The 12,940-nt window shown below is 45.5% G+C and overlaps 1 protein-coding gene across 1 annotated transcript in view; it reads right to left on the bottom strand.

Moving 5' to 3' along the window:
• Positions 1-12,940, bottom strand: part of LOC147701257 (IgGFc-binding protein-like) — a 388,685-nt gene that overhangs the window by 48,265 nt on the left and 327,480 nt on the right. The window contains exon 25 of the mRNA XM_086930000.1: positions 10,556-11,126. Within this exon, the coding sequence (XP_086786126.1) occupies positions 10,556-11,126 (571 nt within the window). The remainder of the gene's footprint in view (positions 1-10,555; positions 11,127-12,940) is intronic.

Here is a 12,940-nt window from a genome sequence, read left to right as displayed (position 1 = left end):
TGATGCATGATATTTTTTTAGATATCTCGTCAAATAAGCACAGTAGCTGAGATCTGTTTACAACAAGGTACAATTTTAAATGCTGACCTCCCCTCCATACCCTTGAGTGATTCAACGACAATAATTAGATATCTATTGTGTTTTCTAACAAAAACAACCCTTATATAACAACAATACTAACGCCCTCAAATAGATACAGGAGGAGTTCTGAACAATTGTGTTAACTGTTTAAGAAGCGGATTTATGCACATTTAGCACAGTTTTTCTATGGCTGTATTGGTGCACTAAGAAAGGCGGTAATTACACTTCTTGTGCAAACATCCATGCTTTTGTTTATCACCAGCAACACATTAGTGCTAACCTCTACTTTTAAATACATAAAAATATGAAATTCACAATTTTTGGATGTTATTCCCAAATAAAAGGTAAATTCATGGTAATATGATTTTTGGGACAAAAAAGTTCCTCGCATGGTGTTGGATTTGCAGTGATTGCCCCAATTGTAATGATGCCTGGATCCCTGATGCTGATTTTTGTTGTCATGGGCAAACATGGATCATGCATGTGCTCCATGCTATAGGCCTGCCTCAAGGATTGCAGTCTTTTTGAATTTTGGAGGAGCACACAAAGCGCTAGCTCATATTGGTGAAAGGCTAGGAGTTAATCAGCATGAGCGTGGTGGTGGCAGCATACCGCGTAGTGATCAGTAGGAGTGAACAGGTCTCTTTACCTGTGCCACTTGAGTGACACAGGCTCACTCATTTAAAGTTCTGAACTCAACCTTGGACTACATTGGTTTGGCGTGCAACGCTGCGCAGTGCGTGTGTTATACATACACTGGGTGTATGTGTGACTGTGAAAGGTACAATACATGGAAGACTCTAAGTGCCAGTTTGGGAGACCCAGGGGTGACTGAAGGAACAGGAGGAGGTAGAGGAATCCCCCCCTCCAGGCAGATTTGTGGATTGCTTCATTCCTGAGAGCTGCATGTGAGACACATTGGTAAATGTAAATGTAAATGTATTTGAGCTTATATAGCGCACAGCTACCCACAAAGGGTTTCCCGGCACTTGCTTAGGGAACCCGTCCTGGTATTCCCCTGTGAGATAACTCCGGCAGGGTATCCACAAGGTGAAAGCCAGGCATCCCGCCGCGAGGGGCTGTTGTGGAGATTAAGCAAGCTATTGCCCAGAGTCGCAGAGTGTGAACCCGTGAGTTGAGAAGGCACCGGAGCGAGAATTATCGAGTCAGTGGAATTTTTGAGCCCAAGACCCGCCGAGGTGGGGAATTGAACCCTGGTCCAGGGCCGATCTCAGCTTCCGGGTCTGCCGCCTCTAACCCCTGAGCCACACTTCTCCACTTGGTGGAGGGAGAGTCAAGCTCCTCAGTAGAATTCAAAGAGTGGTCCTTGATTCAGAGAGAGTTCACTGGAAAGGGGGCTAGGCACACCTCAGGAAGGAAGTGGTGCTGATAAAAGAAACATGAATAATAGGGCTTAAGCCCTATGGTTACCTTTTTATATTCATATTACTGTGGCTGATTTCCAGGTGTGAACGTCTACTCACTCCCATGGCCTGTGTTGTGAAACTATCAGATTAAGAGTCAGCTCTTTTAGAGTGCTCTCTGAAGAAAGGGAAGGGTAGAGGAGAGGCACTTCCAAAGGAAGCAGACCCTCAACATAAACTTCATTGACTCAGACTCTAACTCACATTTGGTGTCAGGAAATGTACTGTAAGAAGGGGAGATCGAAGAGCCTTCTGCCTATGACCAGGCCTTGGGATCAAGGTCTTCCAGTCTCCCAGTTGGGTGAGGGAACATTGCCCAGGGACTCCAAGACCACCTGCCACAGCAACCTAGATAGAGCACCAGTGCCTGCCTGATCGCAGGACCAGTGTGCCCTGTCAGCATTGGAGGGAGCTAGGCCCAGTGGAGATCCTGGCAATTGGATCCCTGTAGCAAAGTGTGTGGAGACGGCTCTTCACTTATCCGGTCATTCTCCATGTATAGGTTTGAAGTCCGCGATCTTGCATGCCAGGTGAGACCACCATGAAGATTGTCGCTGTGCTGACCAGGCTGTAGCCCATATGCGGAGTAATGTGGGTGTCCCATTATGCCAGGTGGGGCCACCTTAAACATTACTGTTAGGCTGATCAGGCAGTACCCCGAGTATGAAGTGGAGTCGGTGACCCCCGTATGCCAGGTGGGGTCACTAGGAAGATTGCTGCTATTTCAATTGGACTGTAGTCCGTGTACAGAGTGAGGACAGTGACCATGTTTGTCACGGAGGACCAGCGGAACATGGCAATGAGTAGGGTCAGTTTGAGACTGTCATTGTAAGGAGGAGGCCGAAGTGATGATCGGAGCATGCCCAAGCCACACTGAGGACCGGCACCATGAGCGTCGCATTACACCATCCCTATCTGTGGGGAGGATCCTCGTAAATGTGCCTGCACTGGAGGAGCATCGAGAACCCTCCAGCCACTGCCCATTTGGACTCCATGTGAAGCACTCACCAGAGACAGCTACAGCCCTTCCAGACGCACTGACCTAAATGTCTGCCGCAAACTCTGTTTGAATCAAATCCACAATACTGAGGGCAGTATTTAACACTGCCCTGCAACAACAAATTGTTCTTGGCTCTCAGAAGTATTTTATCATTAATCCAGTGTTCAAGAATGGGCACTGTCACCAACCAGTGAATTATTCTTTGATCACCCTTTTAGACATGAAGGCAAAACACTTTGCTAGTCTGCTACTTATAGATTTGATGTGGTGGGCCAAAGAAAATCACATTGTCCCTCCGAATCCAACTACGGTCACTCACGGCACTGGCACGTCAACTTATAGTCTGGCATTTTCTTAATTATTGGTCAAGCTCAAGCAAAAAGTAACCACTCCACCAATGTTACGTAGATTATAATGCTGCACTTGATTGCGGGAACTGCAACCTTCCATGCCAAATGGTATCATCTAGGAGTATCCCGGCTCACCTCCTAAAAGATATACAGCTCTTGTATACGGACACCTGGACAAGGGTGAGCATCGGAGACGTTTCCATCTCATCCAGGAAAATACAAGCTTAAAACAAGTCTGTCTTTTGGTGCCACATTTGTTGAACCTTTTTTTTTTTAGCTGACTTATTTCCAGCCCTGGATACAGTAAACTCGCATTACCACAGGTTCTATTTACATTTCAAACTTTCTATACATGGATGATGTGATCCTGCTTAGTCAAATAAAAACTGGGCTATAACGACTTATTGATAAGCTTTTCCTATGTTCTTCAACCAATGGTATGACAATAAACCTGAAGAAAAGCAAGATCATGGAAGTCAGCAGCAGTATCAAGACAAGCCATAAATGGTTCCTACACAGTGAACCATTGGAGCTGGCAAGAACTATAGATACTTAGCGGTACTCTTTAACGAAAGAGGCTCCTTTCAAAAGCATTCGAAAACACCTGACGAGATAGGGAACACTTTGATCCTTGGTCAGCCAAAGCTTTTTACCCCTACGGAAAGTAATAGGAGCAAAGCTCTTCCCGTACATTTCTTACAGAAGTGAAGCCCTAAGCAGCAGAGATGAAGCAGTCTTAAACTTATTTTGATCTAAAACACTTAGGGCTTCATTTATGAGGCTGTGCGTCACTTTTATGCCGCCGGTGCGTCACTTTTTGTGACGCACCAGTGGCGTAAAAAATGCGCCTTGTTGGCCATATTCACAAAGTGACGCATCTAGGTGGATGAGTCACTTTGTAAACCCCTGTGCCACATCATACCTGCGCCAGGTATCATGTATGCAAGGGGGGGCGTATTGACGCAACAAAGGGTCGTAGAAGTGACGCAGTGAAATCTATGAGATTTCACAGCGTCACTTTTAGGACGGCGTTCCATCAAAATCCTGCGCCTGTCTCACAGCAGGCGTAAGACTGACGCAGGCCCTTTCACATGGGGCTTGCCCCATGTGAAAGGACGCATTGCTGGAGTTGCGTCACTTTTGTGACACACTCCAGCAATGTGTCACTTTTGCGCTTACAGATACGTCAGAAATACTGACGTATCTGTAACTCCTTGCGCCATGATGCATCATACATTAAATTTGACGCATCAGGAATGTCGCAAGGAGTGCGCACTGAGAAGTGACGCATCGCAACTTTCACGCAGCGATGCGTCATTTCTCATAAATGAGGCCCCAGGGGGCTTATTTACAAGCCCTTTGCGCCACTTCTGCTTCATTTTTCCCATGTTAAAAGTGATGCAAAAGTGGCGCAAGGGGCTTGTAAATCTGCCCCTTAGATCACTGTTTCAACTCATCCCAAACGCTTTGCCTGCCCTGACATGGCCAGAGTTCTGTCTACTAAATCCGTCAAGAGTAAGGAAAGGCAACTACGTAAAAATATGAAAAATAATCAAGGTCCACCACATGAATTTACCTGTGCCAAGCACTCTGTCAGGAAATGCAAAGAAATGAAACTGCACCTGCTCGCCCTTACCTCGATTTGACCATTAAAGATCTAGGCATTCGTGCAATATGGGGAAACTCCCCATCTCCAATCACCTTTAAAAAGCTGGTTAACAGCATAATAAAAAAAACTTCTGTGCTAACAGACAAAGAGATTTTATCCTCCAAATTGCATGCCTGTACTACCCTAAATTAGTACAAGACACTTAAGCTTCAACGTTTACTTAGAAGCCATGTGGTGGAGACATTTAAAAATGTACTTTATGCGCTACTGTTTTGCCCTTTTTCCCAGAGAACATCGATGGAAAGTTGGAAATCACAAGTCTAAAACCTAAGGACCCTATTTACCACTGTCAATATATGAAATTCTTAAGGCTTACGAGGAAAAAGTCGATCCCCACGAAAGTAAGCACAATCCCATGCCCTTGCTTTATTATCTGCACTTTCTCGGAACTGCACTTTGCACTTTCTTGAAAATGCACTTTGCTCAATGCCAATTGATTTAATATAAGCACATCCCCTCAGGTTCTCTTCTGGATGCATCTTGGGTGATTCCAACGGTTTAAAAAAATATATGGATTATGCAAAATAATGACTGTTGGACCCGGCCCTTTGGGCAGGTTCACCCCAGACTTTTTGCTTTTTCCTAGCCTGTTTCTGGAACCTGGTGGTGGTGATTTTAGGCCTCTGGGCACTTTTTCACTGTGGTACAGTGTAAAGTGCTTGAGCTCTCTGTGTATGCGTGGTGAGTGACCTGCCCTCCCATAAGAATGAATGGGGAATATGTATGCCCATGGTAGTTCCTGTTCTGTGGGGAGTGCAGGGGCGAGTTTGGTATGAGAGAACTCGTGAGACTGAATGCTGCAAAATGGTATATGCGGCATGAGTGTGTCTAGTCTAGAAGTGCCTCTTTTAGAAGTTGGCATATTTGTGTAATTTCTGTAGCGTGGGATTGGCTGGTGAGCCTGGTCGAGGAGTGCCTGGGCCTGCTTGTGGATTGACTGTATGGTTTGAGGGTGACAGGGGCTGGGGAGCCCAGGAGGTTGTCTGAGTCAGCCCGTGGATGAAAGGCAGCATCTGCTGCCAGGGAAGTGGGAGGAGATGGCACCTGATAGTGAAGTGCTGTGCCTGCCTGACTACAAAGCTGGCTCCACCTCCCGCTGGGCGACTGTCACCTCTGTCCCTGATACTGAAGGGACTTCCCTCTAAACCAGTCTAGCTGGTTCTCACACTGAGACTTCAAAGACTTTTCACTGTATAAGAAGGGGCTGTGTCCCCTTCCAAAAGGTTCTTGTTTCTAACTTGAATCTGCCAGGGGCATGCTGCTGCTGGGGCTCAGGGGAATCCCTGAGCCCTGCCCAGCCCCTGGACTTCTGATAGACTTTCCTGGACTCCTGGGGGACCCCTCTGCCTTACCTGGGCTGATGGGGGACTTTGCTTTACCCTGGATGGACTGCTGATGTCCTGGAATGCTGAGGTCCTGGACCCCTGAAGAACTTTACTGGACTTTGAATGTCCTTGTAGCGCTGGAGGCACTGTGGTTTGATTCTTAGCGCTGTTAGCGCTTTATTTTTACTCTTGGGCTGGAGGGCGCGTGTTCTTGCCCTTTTAGCGCTTTGGAGCGCTTTATCTGGCCCAAGCACTTAGTAGCGCTTTTAATTGCATTTAATGGCGGCCGGTGCCCACCCGGCATTGCCCTGTGTTGTCACGGCTGCGGCCCGGGGGCCTGAAGGTGACCAGAAGCCGCGGGGAGAACCACGAAGGGGCCGCGACCTGATTGGCCGAGCCCCGGAGAACCGTGCTCTGATTGGTCCTTTAAAGGGGGCCTGGTCCAGGAGCCGCACTGCAATTGGCTGACTCCTGGACGCTTCGTGACGAGTGTGGAGGCTCGCCACCCGAGCCGCGACCGCATTGGCCCCTCGATGAGGAGCTGCTGCGGAGGTCGAGGCCGGCCCAGGAAAGAAAGGAGGGCGTCGTTCCCGCCTCCCCCGGCCGGGGGGAAGCCATGTGGTGCCCGTCCGGTCTCCCATGAGGAGAGGGAGACCGGAGCTGCTGCGCCGAGGAAGGCGTGTCGCAGAATGGCTGCTGGGGCTCCCGTGTGCGGAGGGAGCCCCGAGCGAGAAGAGCGGAGGGGGCGCGAGGCACATGGTCAGTGCCTGCCCCTACCGCAGCCGGCGAGAGTGAGCCGCCGCCCGGAGGAGCCCCGCACCCGAGTCCGGTGAGTGGGGCAGAAGAGACGGAGGGGCGCCGGGACACATTGTCGGTGTCCGCGCCCCCCCCCAATATCGCGAGCTCGTGCTTCTTGTTAGCATGAAGCCATGAGGGCTTCAAGGGCGGCCCCGGTTGGCAGTGGGTCGCCCCAACGTGCGTGAGCCCAGAGAGGCTCTAGGCAGAGTCAGGGCGGCCCCGATTGGCAGCGGGTCGCCCCAACGTTAGAGAGCCTTGAGAAGGCTCTGAAGGGGCATCATGGGTTTAGGAGCCAGTGTGCTCCCCAGGGGCACGAGCTATTCCAGAGCCTGTGTAGCTCCACTGTTTGGGGCATGTGATGCCCAGAGCCTGTGTGGCTCCAGCGTTTGGCCATTTTCAGTTAGAGGGGGCGTCGGGGCACACTGACGGTGCCCGCCCTCTCCTACCTGCGAGGAAAGTATTTTAGAGCCTGTGTGGCTCCCACAGTGGGTGCAGTTTGCACCCAAGGGTCAGTGAGGACCCTGTCGCAGTTTCTTTGATGATTCTCCAGCTGCCCAGCAATTAGTGGGCAGCTGCACCGTTTATGCACACTTTAAGGAGAGAGTCCCTGGGTGGGACAGAGAGGGCACAGTGGTGCCAGGCCTTCACAGCTGCGCAGCACTTAGTGCCAGCTGCTACGTTTAGGCGTGTTCTTGGACTGGCGCTGCATGGCAGCGCACCCTGACATTGAGACTCAGGGCGTCTGAGCCCCAACAAGGCCAGTTGGGCTAGGGACTGCCACAGGTGGTGGCTTATGTAAGTTATGCGCAAAGTGATTTCTATGTTTTTAATAGTAATTGCCTACTGTGTGTTTTTGCGCTATTGTGTTGTTCTGGCACCTCTGAATGTTTTAGGCATCATGTTTTTTTCTTCCATGCGCTGCACCTCTGAATGTTTTAGGCATCATGTGTCTTCTTGTGCTGCACCCCTGAATGTATTTTATTGCATCATGTGCTTTATTCTTAACACCTCTGAATGTTTTAGGCATCATGTGTTTCTCTTTATTACTCCTCTGAATGCGTTTCATGCATCATGGGTAATGTGTTCTTGTGTATACCCCTAAATGTATTTTATTCTTAGGTGGTTGCTCTTTTTAGTACAGGTGGTCCTAGTAAGGTCCTGGTTCCTGTTACCAGTGGATACTGGTTGTGATCTTTTTGATTACCATTTTATGTTTAGTATTACTTATTCTAAAAGTACTATATCTGATTCTGACAGTGGCCCATGTGGCCCTGTCTTGTAAATAATCCCTTATGAATATTGCCCGTGCCAGTTGGCACAATGTACATGTGTGATGTTTATATGATATGTGTTTTGACAATACAAAAGTTATTTTATAATAACCTTGTGTGGAGTTCCTTTTGTGGTGTGCCTAGTATGTTGTTGCTGTTGTGCGCTGACGCAAATGCTTTACACATTGCCTCCGAGTTTAGCCTTACTGCTTGTGCCAAGCTACCAAGGGGGTGAGCAGGGGTTATCTTGGCGTGTGACTTCCTTGCCCTGACTAGAATGGTGGATTCTGCCTGGCTTTGGCGTCAGCCTTAGCCTACCAGAAATAGCCAGTTCTAACAATGACCCATTTGCTTCTTTAGCCAGCTGGAAATAGATATCTCCTTTCCGGCTTTTATACTAACATGATGTCTAAGCCTCCTACTTTACTTGTGTCAGTTAAACTAAATTGTAAGGGTTCACCTAAGATTACACCTCATCTCGTACATTATGTCTCGTGCAGCATTATGTGATCACATTATTATGAAATTGAATTTTAAATTGTATGCATGATTTTAAAAGAAAATGCATTAATGAGTTTTTCATCAACTTTTAATGTTAAGGTTTTAATTTTCATTAACTGAACAATAAAAATAGACTTGACTTGACTTGCTGCACATCCAGCTCTCACAAACGGGATGCACTCCGGAATTACGGTTGTGCTGGTCCTGCTGGTGCAGGTAAGACTGAAATACAGACCAGACGGCACCGGAGGAACGTGCCTGCCACATATCGGTGCCGAAGCACTTTTGACTATAATAGAGACTTGGAGTAGGACTCCTGAGGCTCAAATTTTTCTGGGGCTTAACCTGAATGTCGCCTGTAGTGAATGAGGAGTAACCTTTACCAGTAAGGAGAGAGGAGTGGGACTCAGGAACCTGTCTGTTAATACGCTGGAGCCCTGACCTCAGGGGACTGTGTGTATTGTTTGTGAATGCCGTATTTTACTTTACTTTTGCATATAAATACTGATTTTTTTCTTAAAGGCAAGTATTTGATTGGACACTCATTTATTGCTGCAGACTTTATTTTCAGTTGTTAGCCTGTGTTCACCCCACTGTGTCTACCTCCCCCCACAATCCTCCCCCTTAGCCTTGCACTGCTTCACCTGTGCTACAACTTGGAGTCAAGTGATGAAGGGGTACTTGGTACAGTTGCTCAGGACCCATAGTAGGTTGGGCCCCAGTACACCAGGAGTAAAACGCCTCATTCCCCACGTTTGGGTCCAGTAGCTCCTGATAGCCCTGTGGCCCTCTTTATGGTGTTCTGGCAATAATCATTGAGGTTTTTGTTAATGCTATGTTCCATATACAGTGTTTGTGAGACCTGTATGTGATAATCTAAATGTGGGCCCTATGTTTAGTACCATTCCTGATTTAACCAAATGTACAACAGATAAAATGAGGAGATGACTGATAGGAAGGAAGGGATAGAGCCAGGTTCTGCGAAAACATCTACACTTATTTCAAGTAAACAAAGGATCAATAGGTCTCTAATCAACGTGAATTATATTTTTTCCTGCACTTACTATTACACTTCTAAAGACACTTGTTGCTCTCACTGTCAAACCTCCCTTTTCATCTTCAAGTCCACAACCTTAGAGGATATGTGAATGTTTTTCATTTTTTTCTAAACTCCTCTACTGTTGGTATGGTAGAAAGCAGAAGGGGACTTGATGCTTTAAAGCAATTAACTAAAGATATGGGAGGCACATGCAAACACGTATCCCCACACCTACTACAGGTGCTGTGTTATGGTGGTGCACTTATTGTAGTGGCCACTACCAAACAACACCAGAGGCCATGACCAGGCCATGTCAACAGCTTAGGCTGGACTCAGATTTTCAAGTATTGCCTCGTTTTTTTGCCCAAGGTTCCCACTGAGAATGTTTTTGGTTAGTGAAAGAATCCTGGCTTGGAAATACACGAGGGGTGATAGCACAATATCAGAACCAACATACAGGCTGCCCAAATATTGTGTCCTTAATAGTGTTTACAAATATCGCCCCTTTGAGATATTAGAAAATCTATAGACACTGGGGCTAATTTTATTAAACAGTATTTAGGCCACGATACTTCTTCCGGATGTTATTTTTCTAATTTTAACATACACCTGTAAGCGAGGGCTTTTAAATAAAATTAGGGAAGAGCTGTCAGTTTTAGATAACATACCAGATTTCCTCATACAAGGGGGCCTTATTAGTCTTCAGCCATGTTATCGGTAAAAAAGGACTTGCACTGAAACTCATCTCCTTCCTTATGGCTGTAACCAACATCATAATGAAGATATTTCCTATTTCTGAGGAGTTGACATGTGATAGAAATATGAGTAGCATACCTTGTTCATCAACACCTTCATGAATCAACCAAGACCATTCAGTACTTCGCGCAGAGACAACAGGGTATAAATACTTTTCACCCACATAGGACCAAGGTTAGTCAATAAGTCACAAGAGAGAATAGGGTTCAAATATTTTTGACCCACATTACATGCAGCTTCCCATCAGATACCTTGGTATACATTAAGGTTAGGTTTATGACTTTATGGAGATGATTCAACTAAGACCTCCTACAGAATGGAGTTAGCCGGTTGTTACTTACTGCATCCAGATGGCATCCTCCAGTCGTATAGCATGGCGCTATTTTTCAAGCAGGTGCTGGCATAGGCGCTCAGTGCCTGGCAGAGAATTTGCTTAGCTCCTCCGTTCATACAGACATCGTAGAGACAGTTGTCGAAGAATTTATCCGGGTTCACTTTGGAGTGACATTCGCGGAACGGTCCATCTGTGTTGTCGCTGATCAGCCCACAGAACTGGTTGCCGCTGTACAGGCTTTTCATGCTCTCCTCACAAGTAGGACAGTTCCCAGAGCAATAGTCCCAACAGAATGGGTCTCGGTCGTATACCTTCCAGCTACGAGCCCAAGCTACAATGTCAGTTACCTGGTTGCGACTGGGATCAAACATGTCATCTTCTGCATTCTGATTGAAATCCCCACAGAGGCCACCAGTGGTGCCATAGTAGCTGCTGGGAAGGGTCAGCACACAGTGCCAGATCCAGTCGTAGCTCACCTCAAGACCATTCTCTGCTTTTAGTAACACCTGAAGGCCGCTCTGGTACACTTTAAATAATCCTGCTTCCTCATAGGGCAAGTTGTATAAAAGGCCATTCACCTAATTGAAATGAATACAAAATAACTAGTTATGTTGTGACCTTACATAATACCAATTCTATAGACATTACATGCTTAAGAGAATACCGGTGAATCTTTCAAGTTGGAATATCAGCATTCATAAAAAGTGCTTATTTTGCACAATTTTTGTTTCCCAATGAGCATTCTGAACCTCCAGTTTATTAACAGCATCACAGAAAGTTTACTATCTTCAACACATTTGAAAAATCGGCTCATATAATTCCTACTTTGTATTAATTCCGAATTCTTTAAGCCCACTTATGGCAGGCCCTTCCAGTTCATTTTCTGCAGTTTATTAAAGCAATTGATGACTTAAGATGGCTGCTGCCATGAGGCTGGAAGAAAAAGCTATATTGTGTTATGAGATGGTATTCTTAGCACTTTTGTTAAATGTTCCCATGAAGCCAAGTCAGAGTAAATATTTTATTAATTATCTGATTATAGTCAGTTATGTTTTTTTTATTTCACATAATTGGATCATGTCTTACAATGTGAGAACTGAAAAGAGAACAATTTATAAACTTATGAATGGTTTTTGGTGTGCAATGCCATAGGTTCTGAGAAGGATGGTGCCAACCCATTCCAAACTTCTTGTTTGTCATTACATGAGCAGAGACTAAGTAGCCTGGTCTCCAGACTTAGCTTTCTGAAATATACTTGGTCAGTAAATCATGAATCTGTGACTGGTCCCAACTGTTTAAATTGAAGAAAGATTGTGTGGAAGTAAATAAGGACAACAACTAAGATGGGGCATTTTCCCTCCTGAACTCAGAAAAAGTCCTTCATACTCTTCTTTCAAGAGAGGCTTAAACGAATTCATAATATGGAAAAAAACATGGTCAACTGCTCAAACTAAGCCTCACCAAACAACCTCCTAAACTCAACTCGATTGATATACTGATTGGATGAGAGGCAATATAATCAAATAAAAGGTTACAGAATTTAGCACAGAAAAAAAGTCATCAACAAAGTCTTTTTCGGTAGTTTTATTTCAGGTGTGCTTGTTTTGTGATCAATTGGACCAGCCAACGCGTTTCGCCCAAACAAGGGCTTCTTCAGGGCAATGAGATAGAACAGGTGGTTTTATACTGCTAAAACCTATACATATCCTTGCTTCACCCTCAATAGTTACCATTGCAAACCAGCTTTAGAAAAGACAGTAGGTTTGACTTTAAATTTGTAACACACACCAATACAAACAGGCAAAAGTGACCATTTGTGCATGCTTGTGCTTGTATGTATTAGTGTATTAAAGTCAGACCTATAGATAAGTGAAAACAAGACTATGTTGAAGACTCATCTACTTTCAATATAGTCTTTTTTGTTTTTAAGTGATAGGAAGATTGGATGGAATCCTAACCTTGTTCCTATAGCATAGAAGCAAAGGCAGAAGACATACTAAAGATTTCTTGTCATTACCTCAAAAAGGAAAACATCGACTTTAGTGTTAGTAATGAGAAGGGTCAAGGAGCCTAAATTAGTTAAACAAATTCTTAGTTGGAGGCACTTAGGAAAATTCAGTTGAAAAGAAAAAAAATACTCAGTTATGTCAGAAATTAGAAAAAGTCAACAGGAGCTGAAAACATATGCGTTGTCATTATGTTGTTGTTCTCTCACCTAGCCTAAAGCGGCAGCCTGAGCGGAAGTATAAAATATAGCAGTCGGTTTTAAAGTTAGGGTCAGGCTTGCACACCAGCTTTAGTGTAGACATAACAATGACAATAATGAAAAAAGCTAATGTAGTGAAAACAGATGGCAAAAACAAGATTGTTTTATGCGTACAGTGAATATATG

This window comes from Lissotriton vulgaris, chromosome 7, assembly GCF_964263255.1.
Source record: "Lissotriton vulgaris chromosome 7, aLisVul1.2, whole genome shotgun sequence".
NCBI lineage: Eukaryota > Metazoa > Chordata > Amphibia > Caudata > Salamandridae > Lissotriton > Lissotriton vulgaris.
The sequence above is the reverse complement of the archived record's forward strand: the minus strand, read 5'-3'. Positions and strand labels throughout refer to the sequence as shown.